A 14,109-nucleotide genomic window follows, 5' to 3' on the forward strand; every position below is an offset into this window, starting at 1 on the left:
CTCGGTGAAGTAGGCGTTTTGTGGCGTATGTTGCTGGGACGTTTTAGCCTTGCATTCTGATGAAGCCACGGGCTCTTGATTATCGTTCTTTGCTTGACCGGCTGGATATGGCACCATGTTTTGGAGATTCAACACTTGGATGTGTTTAGACTTATGATACCTTGAATGACATTTTTTGACTGATTAACAATATGCTTGTCTCGTTAGTTCAACTGTTTTATTGACAACCTCGTCCATGTATGACCACCGTAAATGCCCCATGGTTTGAACCACTGCCTGATATGCCAACACAGAGTTTAGCCTAGCTAAGTCCATTCGTTCACGGTCTCGACAATTAGCGGGAAAACTTCCACCGAGCTTGACATTTATCGGACAGACTTTCTCCGGGCTTGCATGCCTCAGCTCCTTCACCATCTGCAGTCTCACGCTATCAATACTTCCTAGATCCAGTTTGAGACTAGCAGATGTTTGATGAGTCTCCCGGATCGAAGAAACTCAACCAGAGCTCATTTCAGTTCCTTGGTTCTGCGATTGATGACGGCTTCCAAGTCGCGAGAGTGAGCATTGTAGTCAGCTCGTAGGCTGGCTAGCATGTCGGACATGGCGGCTTCGATCTGTGCTTTCTGACCGAGTAGCTCTTGAAGTCGCTTCAACTGGGCCTCGTGAGCTGATGATCTAGATATTGTCAGTCGTAAGATTTGGGGTGACAGTGGCATGTTCGGATAAGACGGCACAGGTGTGTGTATAAGCACAGCAAAAGAGGGTGTTCCATGGGGGGCTATTGTGGATCCTGATAGGGTGTTGACCACTCACGCCTTTTCCTCGTGTGCGTCAAATACGGCACGGATGGAGTCCTGGGCCGTCTTGTAGCTGGTGTCGTATTCCTTGTTCACGGCTTCCTTGCGCTTCGTGTGGCGCTTGCGTTGCTAAGGAAAGTTTAGCATGGCTTGTTTTTCTTGGTTCTATGCTTCATCATATCAATGGTGAGCTGGTTGGCTGTCACATACGCCGTCAACCATGTCCGCTAGTAGCTGTTCCAATGGGCCATCATTGGTAGCATGCGACTCTGCTGGCTCCTGCTCTTCGCTATCATCGATCTCTAGGGCGGAAGGATCATCGAAGCTGTCTAGGTCTTCTACCTCCTCGACGATCTGCCTCCGTACTTGTTGTAGTCCTCGGCGAGTGGTGGCCTGCGAGACTGAGGTGAGGCTTGATATCTTGGTAGCTCGTGGCGGTGCCATGGCTACTGTTGGTAAGTACGGGACGTTAGTGTTATGATTTGTGCCTTGATCAATGAAGTCGACGTCTTTGTGAACTATGTGACTGTCTATGGGAATTGGTGAAGAGGCGCAAGGTCGTCCCTTCCCCACATCGCCGCCAAGAGTTCGCGGCTAGCGCCGAATCCACAAATTTTTGGGACTCAAAGTTCGGACTCCCGCTCACCCTTCAATCCGTGAATTTCGTGTAGAGCGACTCGACATCGAAAATGGGTCTCGCAGCGCCGAAGAAGTACGCTTATACCCCACAGTGTTAGTAGCTAGAGTTCTAGTGCAATATTGACGTTTGTACAGCCGGAGCAAAATCTCTAATGACCCTCAAAACACCAACTGGGCGAACAACACAACGGGGTTCGGCCACCGTATCCTAGCCGCGCAGGGCTGGCAACAGGGTGACTCTCTGGGGGCAAAAGACGCTTCACATGCTGCCCACTACACCGTCGCCTCGCAGTCGCATATTCGAGTCTTTCTAAAGGACGATAACCTGGGCTTGGGTGCGAAGCGCGGCAGCGAACGCGCCGAGAACTTTGGTCTTGCAGGGTTAGAAAGCATATTGGGGCGTCTAAATGGCAAAGAAGCAGAGGTCAAGAAAGAAGAGGAGCGGCGCGAGGAGATTGAGAAGAGGGCGTTTGTGTACCGCAAGTATGGAATGATGAACTTTATTAGCGGAGGTTTCTTGGTAGGCGACAAGATTACAAAAAAGTCCGACATCAAGAAGGAGCCAGAGATCAAAACCGAAATCAAGTCTGAGCCCGAAAGCGACGATGGAAAGGTGGACAAGTCGACCAAGAAGCGGAAACGAGAGGAGCGGACTGCAGAGGAGCCAACACTAAAGCGCAAGAAGAAGAGTATGGATCTACGAGAGGAGGGCAGGAAAGAGGTTGACAGCGCGCCGTCCAAGGCTAAGAAGGAGAAGAAGGAAAAAAAGGAAAAGAAAGAGAAGAAGTCTAAGAAGACGAAAAGATCGGCCTCCTCCTCGGTCGAACCAGGGACCTCGGATCCTCCCACACCCTCGTCCGACCCAGAACCGCTCACAGACAAGGCCAAACGGAAAGCGGAGAAGAGGGTGCGCAAGGAGGAGAAGAAGCTTAAGAAGGCTCTCAAAAAGGCTGCTAAGCGGGCTGCGAAGTCGAAAGGAGATGCCGAAGACAGCAGCTCTGAAAGCGAGGAAGAAGAGAATACGCCGAATGCTTCCACGCCATCGTCCGCACCCGCGACTGGTACCTCTACACCTATGCTCACGTCGGCCGGCTTAACATTTAGCGGTGCCAACGCAAGGGGAATGCATGCGGTGAGGCAGAGACACATCCGCCAGAAGAAGGCTGCTACTATGAGTGCACAGGCGATGAGAGAGGTATGCTGTAATCTTATTTCATCACACGGATACGACACTGACGTTTCTGCAGATTTTCATGATCAAGACTCCATCATAACATTGGCATTGAATCCAGATCATCGTGTCTGCATAGCGAGGCGTTTGGGATATGCGCATACAGATGACCGTGTCGTTAAGGCGGCTTAATTGTACCCATCATCAAATAGACTTGTAGAATGGACCAGGTTTCATCCAAACGGCATAGCTAACTACGTGAAGCTGAGTGTAGCATGAAGACAGATATTTGCGTTGCATGCGTGGCCATGAGGCTGGCGGCATGCGAACGAGGCCGAGGGTGGCAATGTTGTCGTACGCTTACAGAGCATCCGAATTGTTGCGCAACAGTACACTAGCTAGCCGGCAACATGCGCGACGAGGAGCAGGCACGTTGACGCGGCAGAGGGCAGTGAAAAGTCTTGGAAACGGCAGAGCAGCCATAGGGCGTTTCCAGAATTCCCGGGGTTGTGGAGCCATGCCAGTCGGCGTGCGTACGTGCCTTGCATGGCGGCTTGAGCCTTTAAGACATGAAATTGATCGCTGAGGGCACTAGTCCGCCGCCGGTTTAGCCCCCATGGGATTATGATTATGACCGCGCCCAACTTGATCCCTCCCCCATGGGACAAAGGCCTCCTGACGACATAGCTCTCTACACGGCGCCCTATCCCCTTCACTCGCACTCTTCACACTTTTGGGAATGGCGGCGAACGGAAGCATGCGTAGAAAGACCACTGACGCGCCGGGTGAGACCATGTAGAGGACCACTGTTGACTGGAATCATGGCTAACTGACCTGTGAATTGCAGCCAGTCTTCAGCCGCGCACCACATCGTCGCATGCCACCCAGACACCCGAGCCCTCGCCCATAGACACGATGCCCGCGCAATTTGCCTCCAAGATGCCCTCTACCACCGCTGCTATCCCCATGGCAAAGGCTACTCCTACCCTGCCTAGGAAGCAGTCGTCGCCCATGATGCCTCCCTTCATGGTCTCTGCGCCGGGCAAGGTCATAGTCTATGGCGAACATGCCGTCGTCCACGGCAAGGTACATGATCCGTCGTGGAACCATCCAGCCCGTGGCTAACCCTCTCAGGCTGCCATCGCGGCCGCTATAGCGCTCCGCTCCTATCTCCACGTCTCGTTCCAGTCCAAGTCGAACCGAACGGTCAAACTGCGCTTCCCCGACATACAAATGGAGCACACCTGGAACATCGACGACCTGCCATGGGACGCCTTTTCCAAGACGGGCAAGAAGAAGTACTACTACGACCTCGTTACCTCGTTAGACGTAGACCTCATGGCCGCCATCCAACCCTTCATCGACCAAGTCTCCCCCAAGGCTCCCGAGTCAATGCGCAAGATACACCACGCCTCTGCATGTTCCTTCCTATACCTATTCCTCTCCCTCGCATCGCGCAAGGTGCCCCCGTGTGTATATACATTACGCTCCACCATACCCATTGGCGCAGGCCTGGGCAGCAGCGCCAGTATCTCTGTCTGCATCAGTACGGCGTTGCTCCTCCAGATTCGCGCATTGAGCGGGCCACACCAGGATCAGCCACCGCAAGAGTGTGAACTGAACATAGAGCGCATCAATCGCTGGGCGTTTGTAGGCGAGATGTGCATACACGGCAACCCCTCGGGTGTCGACAATACAGTGTCCTCTGGTGGCAAGGCCGTCCTTTTCCAGCGGAGAGAAGACAAGCCGCCTCTCGTCGTCCCACTATACAATTTCCCAGAGCTTCCGCTGCTTCTCGTAAATACGCGCCAATCGCGCAGCACCGCCACCGAAGTCGCTAAAGTTGGACACTTGAGATCAGTCCATCCTGCCATTACTGAGAATATTCTCAATGCCATCGGCCTCGTCACCGAATCCGCACACAAACTACTCACTACCCCAGATTTCGACCCCACCTCACACGCCTCGCTCAAACACCTCGGCGAGCTTATAACCATCAATCATGGCTTGCTCGTCTCGTTAGGCGTGTCGCATCCGAAACTCGAGCGCATTCGCGAGCTCATTGACCACACCGGAATTGGCTGGACGAAGCTCACGGGCGCTGGTGGCGGAGGCTGTGCCATTACCATACTCAAACCGCAGCCTCCAGCGCTCACGAACGGGCACGGCAATGGTACACACCACCACGACTCTTCCTCTGACGACTCCGACACTTCCTCCGAAGCCGACCCCGACTGCAGCGCATCGATAATATCGAACGGTACGAAGCTCAAGTACAAGATTCTCGATTCGCTCGAGGTCAAGCTTGAGCACGAAGGATTCGAGAAGTTCGAGACGACATTGGCCGGTGACGGTGTCGGCGTGCTCTGGCCAGCTGTACTGCACAATGGGAATGAAGAGGAGGGCGGAGAGGAGATTGATCAGGACAAGTTCATGAAGGCAGAGGGCACCATTGGTATTGAAAGATTGGTGGGTGTGGTCAGTTCGAGGAGGAAAGTGGTTAGGGAAGTGAGGGAGGGTTGGAAGTTCTGGAGACCCTGGGAGACGCCTGAGTCATAGTCCGATGATTTTTGAGGATTTATTTCAACTCTCTGGTTTGGACTACAGCGTAATTACCTTCTATTCGATTTTATCCGGTTCAGGAGTGTGTATTATATAGTAGGGCTTAGGAAGGATAGAGGGGGTAAGAGACCTAGGACGTAAGTCGCTGCTTCTGGTACAGTCAGCAAGTCCATTGTTCTTTGTAAGTATTCCATCTGGTATCTATGTAGTCTCCGCGGCGGACTTGTATAATCTAATACCCTGGCTGTGAAGGCCAGTGCAAATCACCAAGTTTGGCAAAATGGCCTTGTGACGCTTGCATAAACCGTGCTACATGGAAAATGATATTCACACACTTTTTCTAGTTTCGCTATATATGGCAGGAATTGATCCAGAGAGAAACGACTCGGTCAAGGAGTCGTATTCGTTGATTGGGCCGCAAGTACAGACAATTTTTACGCAGACCGGAAGCGAGCCAGGTTTTGGCCGTGCCCAACCATTGTTCTGCAGAGGCAGTCAACCAGATCCGTAATTCGGAGCCTCCCACTTTCCTTTCTTCCACCCACACCAACCCTCGAACACAAAAGTCTGCGCAACTGTAGACACGCTCGGCCTAGGAACACTCTCAACAGCATCGACGGCCCATCGCGACGTACACGCACAACCGCAGACATGGCGCCTGGGAAATGGGGTACGTCATCTTCGCTGCCTATCGCAGCCAGCAACTGACAAGCCGACAATAGATGATGAGGATGAGGAGAGCACGCCTCCCACTTCTCCCGTAGTAGCGCCCATCGCTCGCCGCAGCAAGTTTGACGACGAGGAAGACGACGACGATGTGCGTCAGCCCACCCTGCCCCGCGTTTGCACATGTTGCGCCCCGCCCCGCCACGCACAAAATGTCTATATACTGACATGCAAGCATAGGTCCTAGAGTCATGGGACGCCGCGGAGGACTCGGAAGTCGAGCGCGAAAAAGCGAAGAAGGCCGCCGAGGCAAAGGCAAAGGCCGACGCTGAAGCAAAGGCAAACCACAAGTCCAAGGCGCAACGGGTCGAGGAGCACAGACAAGCAGCCCTACGTCGACGACAAGAGAACGACGACATGTCATCTGACGAAGAGGAAACCGAAGCAGAGAAACGCGCCAGGCTCAAGCAACAGGAGTTGGATGGCTCACTACATCAGGCTGCAGAGCTCTTTGGCGACCTCGGTGTCGCTGCCAGTGTCGCCAAGAAGCGCGCTCCCAAGGCCGTCACTGTGGCAGACGCGAAAGATCCCGGCAACGCAATTGACCTCAGCTCGCTGCCCATTTTCAATCCCAACACCAAGGACCAGTTCACCAAGCTCCGCGAGACCCTTACACCTCTCATCGCTGCCAACTCTAAGAAGGGGCAGTACTCGCTCTTCCTGCAGGAGTTCACCAAGCAGATCGCAAAGGACCTGCCGAGCGACCAAATCAAGAAGATTGCTAGTGGCTTGACTACTCTAAGCAACGAGCGGATGAAGGAAGAGAAGACTGCGGACAAGGGCGGCAAGAAGACAAAGGCTGCAAAGACGAAGACGACGCTGAACGCTTCGCGAGATGTGGGCACCCGTGCCGATATGGAGACGTACGATGACGATTTTGGAGAGTAAGTGAGCTCAAACTAGGATTCGGAAATGAGCGCTAACGAGCCTACAGTGATGACTTCATGTGAAGGGTGGCCATTTATTCTGCCATCACATCTTTACCGTGTCTGCGATCTGCAAACCCAGCCACCGGCCAGTCCAATCGGTTCTCAACAGCCAAGGTCGGGGGCTGTTCCTGTGTGGACATTTTACTCGATCGACGTACCGATGAAGGGTCATTGGTTTCTCTAGCATTGCTACTTGATTGTTCTTTTGTTTTTGGGTCAGTGCGGCATAGCTTGCATATGTAGCCGTTCAAGGAGCATGATCGACGATACCTCTAGACGCATAATGAAGACGATAAGTCGCACTTACAACCGCCTGCACTGTAACGTTGAGATAGCTTTCGTGAATTAAAGACAACATTGCGAAAACGTTAACCGACTTTTCCTTGCCCAGCAGCAGAATTAAGTCCCACGACGATGTGGATGTGGCGGGACTTGTAGGACTCATGTGGGACTGAATGTACACGTGTTTTGCAGGGTCCAGAATGGTAAAGTTTGTTTGCATGACCGACCACGCATAATGGCAAGATAGTTTGTCTGTGGTATTGAAATAACTGTTCAAGAAAGTCTTCTCTAGTCTAGTGCATTTTCCAAGCCAAAGGCTTGAAAACAGGCGAATCTCTGATAGAATTGAAGGCTAGTTGAGATGGAAAAATGATAGATATAGCCAAAACTACTGTTAAGCTCTTGAAGGCCGTCTGTGTCTTGTGTAGCATGGATAGCTTGAGCTAGCCGGACCCAAGCCGTATCTGTAGTGCAAAGGACGAGGAATGGAAAATCAAAAGACACCGAAGACCATCCAACTTAGGAACACATGGCGGCGACTCCTAGCTTTTTAGCGTCTGGAATCGAGGTATTTAATAACGACAGTGATAGTGCGATGAGTGTTAAATGAACACGGCGAGTGACAGCCGCCACCATGACCGGAAACTTTGGGGGAAAAATGCAAAAAAATTCTCACAACGCGCAATCGAAAGAAGGATGTTGTGCATCCTCCGGGAGTCGAACCCGGGCCAATTGCTTGGAAGGCAATTATCCTACCGTTGGACCAAGAATGCTGATTCAGAGACCAGAATTGGAAGATGTGTATTTTAGAAAATGGTGGAGTTATAAAAACTTGACGCTGACACCTCAAGAGCCGAATCGGAGTGCCTAGGCCGGAAAATATTCAATTTACAGAGCTGCATACGTACGGCTGAAGCTCAGGGAGAAGCTACGTGGCAGAGTCCCATTTTTATCACGGTGGGGCATGCTGCAGAGCCTTGTTTCAGGTCCGTCACGTGATTCACCGTCTCAGTGCACGTGCGCATATCGTCTAGTAGAGAGCTCCTGCGCTTGGAGCTGCATAAGATTACCAATGGCTTTCTCCGATAGTCAATTCAAGCTATTTGCACCATGGCAAAAGCGTAGTTCGATGTAGAGCGTGGTTGGCCAATGCAAGCAATCCTTGCTCTCCATATTATTCGACACTATTTATTTAATACTAGCATTCTTTGGAATGCCCTGTTATCGTCGGCCTTCTACTTCATTTCCTGACTAACTAGCAGGTAGTGTTATTGTCACGCACTGTCCAAGGTGTGAATGACTTCCGAATCCCCTATGTCAATCTTCATTCCACCCGAATTCACCTACGTTACTACCATGATTTACTTCAGGCCAGTCACGACTTGAGTTGAGACAACGGTATGGATATGGAAGCCATGAGCGTTAAAGGGGTAACAGTCTCCAAAGCTTCAAATGCATATTGTGCCATGACATACCGCCTTCGCCTATTTCCAGAGGATCCAGATCCAGATGCGGGGCTCGCCGCATGCTTCGAGGGCCGATCATTCATTGGACGTCATACAACAAAAAATTGAAGCCGCATATCGGACCTTTCAATTCACCCACCATACCCTAAACTCACTACTGGTAAGTTGCATAAGATCCCAGTACACATGCCACGTAAAGTAAACTAACGTCTGTAAGGCCCCAACAGCCATTGGCTCGTTACACGTGTGGCATTACCCCTCCTTGACTCACCCGCAGCCAACGCGCTTCATTTTGCCTCAGCAAAGCTGTACACCACAAAACGACACACGTACCGACAGATAACCCACACGCTTGTACACACGGCACATCTGTACCCGCCACACAACGCGTCACTACCCAATTGCGTTTTCTAACGGGGGCACTTACTATAGCCTGTGGCCCGCATCATCAAAACTAGCGGACCTGGTCGCATACACTTGCATACCACAAAGCCTAGGTTATTGCGTGCTTGAATAAGAAGATGGATCTAGTCAACTCGTATGTGCATATTCTCCGCTCCTCATTCTCTTCCTGCATCAACTTTGTATCACCATGGGCTATACCAACGGTGTCAATGGTGCGAACGGCGCCGAAGAAATTGTGACTCGCCAGCGCCAGGGCAGCAGAAGTCTTCCGTTCTTGACTGACCTCTTGGGAAACAGCCTAAACGATCGGTTACTCTTCGCGGTGCCTAAGAGTATGTCCCTCACTTCTTGACTACTTTCGAAAGCTAATCATGGCACAGAGGGCCGCCTTCACCAAGTCTGCCTTGACCTCCTCCAGGGCTCAGATATCCAATTCCACCGCCACTCGCGCCTCGATATCGCCCTCGTCAAGAACCTACCCCTCGCGCTGGTCTTCCTCCCCGCTGCCGATATTCCAACCTTCGTAGGAGAAGGCCGTGTCGACCTGGGCATAACGGGGCGCGACCAAGTAGCTGAGCATGAGTGCGTAGTACCCCCTTCCGCGACCACAGGCGTGGAGGAAGTCCTCGACCTCGAATTCGGCAAGTGCGCGTTGCAAGTCCAAGTCCCGGCGAAAGGCGACTTGGCCACGCCAGAAGACCTCATTGGCAAGAACGTGGTGACGAGCTTTACAAACCTTGCCGAGCAGTACTTTCGGAGGCTGGAAGCGGAGCAAGCAGGCACTCCGGCCGGAGAAGTGAACGGCGACACGAAGCTGAAAACGGTCATCAAGTACGTCGGAGGAAGTGTCGAGGCAGCATGCGCACTAGGCGTCGCAGACGGTATCGTCGATCTTGTTGAATCGGGCGAGACGATGCGCGCTGCAGGTCTGAAGGCGATTTCCACCGTCGTCTCGTCGAGCGCTATCCTCATCAAATCAAAGCGGCCGTCAGACCCCAAGCTCGTTGAATTGATCACGGCCAGGATAAAGGGTGTCATCAGTACGTTTACCCCATGCATAAACTGCGCTCAAAAACCGTCTAACAACGTATAGCGGCGCAAAAGTATGTTCTTTGCACATACAATATCGAACGATCCAAACTCGAAGGCGCCCGCAAAATCACGCCTGGACGCCGTGCTCCTACCGTCAATGCGTTGGAAGAGGATGGCTGGGTCGCCGTCCAGGCCATGGTCCTGCGAAAAGACATTGCCATTGCCATGGATAAACTGACAGTCATCGGAGCCAGCGACCTCATCGTGACCAAGATTGAAAACTCAAGGACAGACTAGAGGGAAGGCGAGGCCTAAATAAGAGGACTGGGCGTTGGACAATGATCATCATAACATAGAGCTTTAAGGACTTTTGTAATTCGCAGGATTTTGGGACAAGGGAGATAGACTGGCGGGGGAGTCTTGGAGACGCGTTGGACGTCGCAGGCAGCCCTGTATAGACCAAGTTACTTGAAAATCACGCAGAGAAGTCGGAATTTTCACCTTCGGCTCTCTACTCATCCGGTTAACTTTTGTAACAATTGGGATTATTTCCGGAATTGAAGCCCAGTTGAGAAACGCTTTTTGTGATACCCCATATTTGCGTTTTGTACATAAACTCCAACTCCCCTACCCCTGGGAAGGAAAATACTACACGATACCCGTCCTATGTAAAGTTTGTAACTTCCTGGAAGGTCGTAGCCGTTCCGTCGCGAGACGTTCTATGAGATCTTTCCGAACACATGACGCCAAAGACTCCACCTACCTTTTCTGCTTTTGTTTTGGACTTGACCCTTTATCCTTGTTGTCCCTGTGTCTGCCCCTGACTCTGACCCTGCCCGAGCAACCTCATCAAATCGCCCAACCCCGCCCCAGCACCCCTCTTCCTCTTCTTCCCACCATCCTTCTCCGCAAACGCCAACCCCATCAACCTCCTCTTCTCCTCCTGGATCCCCAGTACACGCTCCTCGACACTGCCCTCGACCACGAGTCTGAACACCTTCGTCTCGCGCTTCTGGCCCAAGCGATGCACGCGATCAACAGCTTGGTCTTCGATGGCAGGAGCCCACCAACTGTCTGCCATGATGACTTGATTGGCGGCCACGAGGTTGAGGCCGACGCTGCAGACGGAAAGGGAGGCGAGCATGACGGTGGTTGAGGGGTCAGATTCGAGGGCTTCTAGGGCTGTGTCGCGCTGTGTTGCGCTCATGGACCCGTCGATGCGTGTGTACTTGATTCCATGAAATGTAAGGTGTGGCTGAAGGATATCCAGGAAGGAGGTCCACTGGCTGAAGATGATGGTTTTGTTAGTCGGGTCATGGCTGGATGCGTTCAGAATATGTAGGAGGGCTTCGACTTTAGTAGATGTGTTCCTCTCGATGGATGTTTTGTCAGCAATTTGTTCTTGTGTAAGGGGCACTTGAGCAGAGGCCTCCTTTGCGGGCTTGACGGTAGTGGTGTTGAAAGATTCGAGTTCAGCGCGGCACATTGGGCACTTGTGTTGCGTGTCAATTACGCGCTCGAGACAGGTGGTGCAGAATATGTGTGCACACTTGGTGATGACGGGTTCCTTGAGGGTATCCAGACAGATCGGGCAGTCTTCCTGTGACTCAATGGACAGCTGCAGCATCTTCTGGAGAGCGCTCCTGTTCTCTTCGGTGAGGTCGACCACTCCTTCTGCTTCGAGCTGCTTCATGATAGAGTCAAGTCGCTCTTCTCCTACGAGTTGCCAATGGTTGCTATCATATTGTCAGTGCTACATGCATGATCCCGGAGATGGGAAACGTACCAAAGCTGTCTCATTCTCAGCAAAACCTCCAGGAGATGTCGATATGTATCCATGGCGTTCTGTCCCCCAATGTTGCTTTTATAGATATCCAGCGTGCCCTTGGCCTGAGCCTCCAGCGCATCGTACTTCTCCTGCTCATGCGCATGCAGCTTGATCTTATGCACATACTCACTGAGCTCAGGAAGCCGTAGGTCAATAAAGCCCATCTCTTTCTTCCTACGTAAACAAATACTAGACATGAGCATCTGCAGCACTCTGTTACCCTGTACATCGCCCTGGAGAACGGGGCGCATAATGGCACCATGAAATATCTCGAAAGAGTCAATACCACCAGAAAGGCGCAGGAAGCGGACTTGACTGTAGAGATCTTTGAGGTTGTTAATGATCGGTGTACCGGTTAAAGTCCAGCGGGACTGTGCCATGAGGTTCGTGATAGCGATAGTTTTCTTAGCCTTCGGATTCCTCACGTTGTGGCCTTCATCCAATATTACACGCCGCCATTTAACGGAGTAGGGACCCGACTTCCGTGGGAGAACTGTGGACTTCTGGGAGAACCAGTCGGAAGAAACAGACTCGTACGTGCTGATGACTACATCATAGTTTTCGATCTGTTTGGGTGTAATGGTCTCCTTTCGCGTCCCGTGCCAGAACATGACGCGGAGTGCATGCTCTTCTTTGATGTGCTTCTTCATTTGTGTGCTCCAATTTGACATAACCGACACAGGCGCAAGGATTAGCGTAGCACCGCAAGCATCACCAGCTCTCCGGCCGAGAGCTCTGTCGGCCATGATCAACGCAATAGTCTGGATGGTTTTGCCTAAGCCCATATCGTCCGCGAGTATTCCACCCGAAGCAAGCGCTGGATTGGTGACAGAAAACTTTGTGGCAAGATTTGTAAAGGCATTTGGCATCTTTGAATGACGCCTCCAGAGCTGGACCACGTCTTTCGTGCCTTGTGCTGGCAGTTGGGGGCTCTCCTTATCTAGCATCCACTGCAGGCCTTGCAGTTGAAATGAATGTAGTTCGGTCTGAAGCGCCGCTGGCTGAGTGGCTTTGGGCATTGCCGCCTGTATATTGTCAGAAGATAATACAAAAGATACACTCTACCACTTACCAGGTCCTTCTCCTTGACTCCAAATTCTTCAACCATCTGCTCGACATTCCTCGGGTTGAAGCGCTCGCTACTTCCAATGATGTCTTCAAGACTAGGCCCAGGACCGAAGCCTTGCGACGAACCCGCTAGGAACTCGGACATCCCATCTTGGGAGTTTTGTCCCGCCCCGACATCAACAACAACGGCCTTTTTCTTTTGCGCCTGCCTTGCAGCCTGTTTAGCAAGCCTCAGTCTCTCCTTATCGGCTGCGGCTTCCCTGCGCTTGGCTTCAGCGGCCTGTCCTACTGGAAGTCTATCTGCTTGCATCTGAGCCAGGAGATTATTTCGTTCAACTGGCTCAATTGTCCCGTAAAGTTTGAGCTCAATGGGACACTCGAAAGCACCCTTTGGTCCGATAATCGTCGATTCGACAAGAAGACTGCGATTGTCCATATACTTTGCCAAACTGGCCGCCAAGGTCCTGGGCAGATGTCCGATTTGCTCGCCCTGAACGTTGAGCACTCGAATCGCGTTTCCTATCATGTGTTAGTTACCTCTGCGCCAAGTTGAGGCGAGGCTATGCAAGCTACTTCGTGCGAGGTCTCATCACAAGGGATCGACTTACGGTCATAAGGATTGGTCGGCTCTCTCCTACAGACTACCATCTCCCCCACGGTCGCGTACCTACAGAGGCACGCAGTCAGCAAATGTAACAGGGGGCAATTCAGCCGCAGACATTAACAACATACCCGTTATAATATCTAACCCCGACAATCTTGCCATGCATAGCACCATACAACGCATAGCTGTACTCGCGCTCATTGTACCCCTGTGTCGCACCCGGCGCATCCTGCGACGCGTCTTCCTCTTCCTCGTCAATGTAGATGGCGTCGTTTTGCGAGGAGCCGGATGTATTGCGCTGGCTGTATGCAGCTGTGCGTGCCTGCTTTGGCGCGCGTTGGTGAGGTGGCGAGGAGGCATTCGCATAGCTTTGTGACGACGACGATGATGCTGGAAGAAGGTGACGTTGGGACGGGTAGGCCTGCGATGAGGACGCTTGCGATGGCTCGTTGTCGCTAGAGAGGTCGATTACCTCTGCGGGACGCTTGCGAGGTGGCATGTTACGGCGCTAGAAGTAGATAGAGACAAGCTGTGCGCAATAGGCAATATGATAATGACGTCTTTCGTGGACACTCCGGTTGTAGCGCTGTGGGGGAGCAT

The 14,109-nt window shown here is 52.1% G+C and overlaps 6 protein-coding genes and 1 non-coding gene across 7 annotated transcripts; 4 read left to right on the top strand and 3 right to left on the bottom strand.

Annotated features, from left to right (window-relative positions):
• Positions 1–91: 91 nt before the first annotated feature.
• On the bottom strand, positions 92–1,241 carry K460DRAFT_430757 (uncharacterized protein; the record flags this gene model as incomplete). Its single annotated transcript, XM_040938328.1, has 3 exons — positions 92–675; positions 814–926; positions 1,008–1,241. The coding sequence occupies 3 exons, from the start codon at positions 1,239–1,241 to the stop codon at positions 507–509; spliced, it is 516 nt and encodes a 171-aa protein (XP_040788384.1). The 3' UTR covers positions 92–506.
• A 203-nt stretch (positions 1,242–1,444) lies between these two features.
• K460DRAFT_395382 (uncharacterized protein) lies at positions 1,445–2,850 on the top strand. Its single transcript, XM_040936043.1, has 3 exons — positions 1,445–1,509; positions 1,572–2,631; positions 2,684–2,850. Exons 1-3 carry the CDS (start codon positions 1,487–1,489, stop codon positions 2,708–2,710), a joined length of 1,110 nt encoding a protein of 369 aa, XP_040788385.1. The 5' UTR covers positions 1,445–1,486; the 3' UTR covers positions 2,711–2,850.
• Positions 2,851–3,453: 603 nt separating this feature from the next.
• Positions 3,454–5,446, top strand: K460DRAFT_366675 (mevalonate kinase-like protein). The gene is made up of 2 exons (XM_040933425.1): positions 3,454–3,693; positions 3,742–5,446. The coding sequence occupies exons 1-2, from the start codon at positions 3,523–3,525 to the stop codon at positions 5,164–5,166; spliced, it is 1,596 nt and encodes a 531-aa protein (XP_040788386.1). The 5' UTR covers positions 3,454–3,522; the 3' UTR covers positions 5,167–5,446.
• Positions 5,447–5,645: 199 nt separating this feature from the next.
• K460DRAFT_366676 (translation initiation factor eIF3 subunit) lies at positions 5,646–7,142 on the top strand. Its single transcript, XM_040933426.1, has 4 exons — positions 5,646–5,839; positions 5,892–5,986; positions 6,076–6,779; positions 6,830–7,142. The coding sequence occupies exons 1-4, from the start codon at positions 5,821–5,823 to the stop codon at positions 6,843–6,845; spliced, it is 834 nt and encodes a 277-aa protein (XP_040788387.1). The 5' UTR covers positions 5,646–5,820; the 3' UTR covers positions 6,846–7,142.
• A 666-nt stretch (positions 7,143–7,808) lies between these two features.
• K460DRAFT_t43 lies at positions 7,809–7,879 on the bottom strand. Its single transcript has one exon. It is a non-coding gene; the product is annotated as a tRNA-Gly (tRNA).
• Positions 7,880–9,164: 1,285 nt separating this feature from the next.
• Positions 9,165–10,306, top strand: K460DRAFT_285679 (ATP phosphoribosyltransferase; the record flags this gene model as incomplete). Its single annotated transcript, XM_040928837.1, has 3 exons — positions 9,165–9,309; positions 9,358–10,017; positions 10,071–10,306. 3 exons carry the CDS (start codon positions 9,165–9,167, stop codon positions 10,304–10,306), a joined length of 1,041 nt encoding a protein of 346 aa, XP_040788388.1.
• Positions 10,307–10,802: 496 nt separating this feature from the next.
• K460DRAFT_286410 (uncharacterized protein) lies at positions 10,803–14,008 on the bottom strand (the record flags this gene model as incomplete). Its single annotated transcript, XM_040928885.1, has 5 exons — positions 10,803–11,745; positions 11,796–12,862; positions 12,910–13,424; positions 13,514–13,572; positions 13,638–14,008. 5 exons carry the CDS (start codon positions 14,006–14,008, stop codon positions 10,803–10,805), a joined length of 2,955 nt encoding a protein of 984 aa, XP_040788389.1.
• Positions 14,009–14,109: the final 101 nt, after the last annotated feature.

Source organism: Cucurbitaria berberidis, assembly GCF_010015615.1.
Source record: "Cucurbitaria berberidis CBS 394.84 unplaced genomic scaffold K460scaffold_3, whole genome shotgun sequence".
NCBI classification, from domain to species: domain Eukaryota; kingdom Fungi; phylum Ascomycota; class Dothideomycetes; order Pleosporales; family Cucurbitariaceae; genus Cucurbitaria; species Cucurbitaria berberidis.

Coding starts and splice junctions, on each gene's coding strand:
- K460DRAFT_395382 (XM_040936043.1), top strand. CDS start 1,487: ATGGGTCTCGCAGCGCCGAAGAA. Junction 1,510..1,571: donor GGTCTCGCAGCGCCGAAGAA/GTACGCTTATAC, acceptor ACGTTTGTACAG/CCGGAGCAAAATCTCTAATG. Junction 2,632..2,683: donor GTGCACAGGCGATGAGAGAG/GTATGCTGTAAT, acceptor ACGTTTCTGCAG/ATTTTCATGATCAAGACTCC.
- K460DRAFT_366675 (XM_040933425.1), top strand. CDS start 3,523: ATGCCCGCGCAATTTGCCTCCAAGATGCCCTCTACCACCGCTGCTATC. Junction 3,694..3,741: donor ATGCCGTCGTCCACGGCAAG/GTACATGATCCG, acceptor TAACCCTCTCAG/GCTGCCATCGCGGCCGCTAT.
- K460DRAFT_366676 (XM_040933426.1), top strand. Junction 5,987..6,075: donor ACGAGGAAGACGACGACGAT/GTGCGTCAGCCC, acceptor ATGCAAGCATAG/GTCCTAGAGTCATGGGACGC.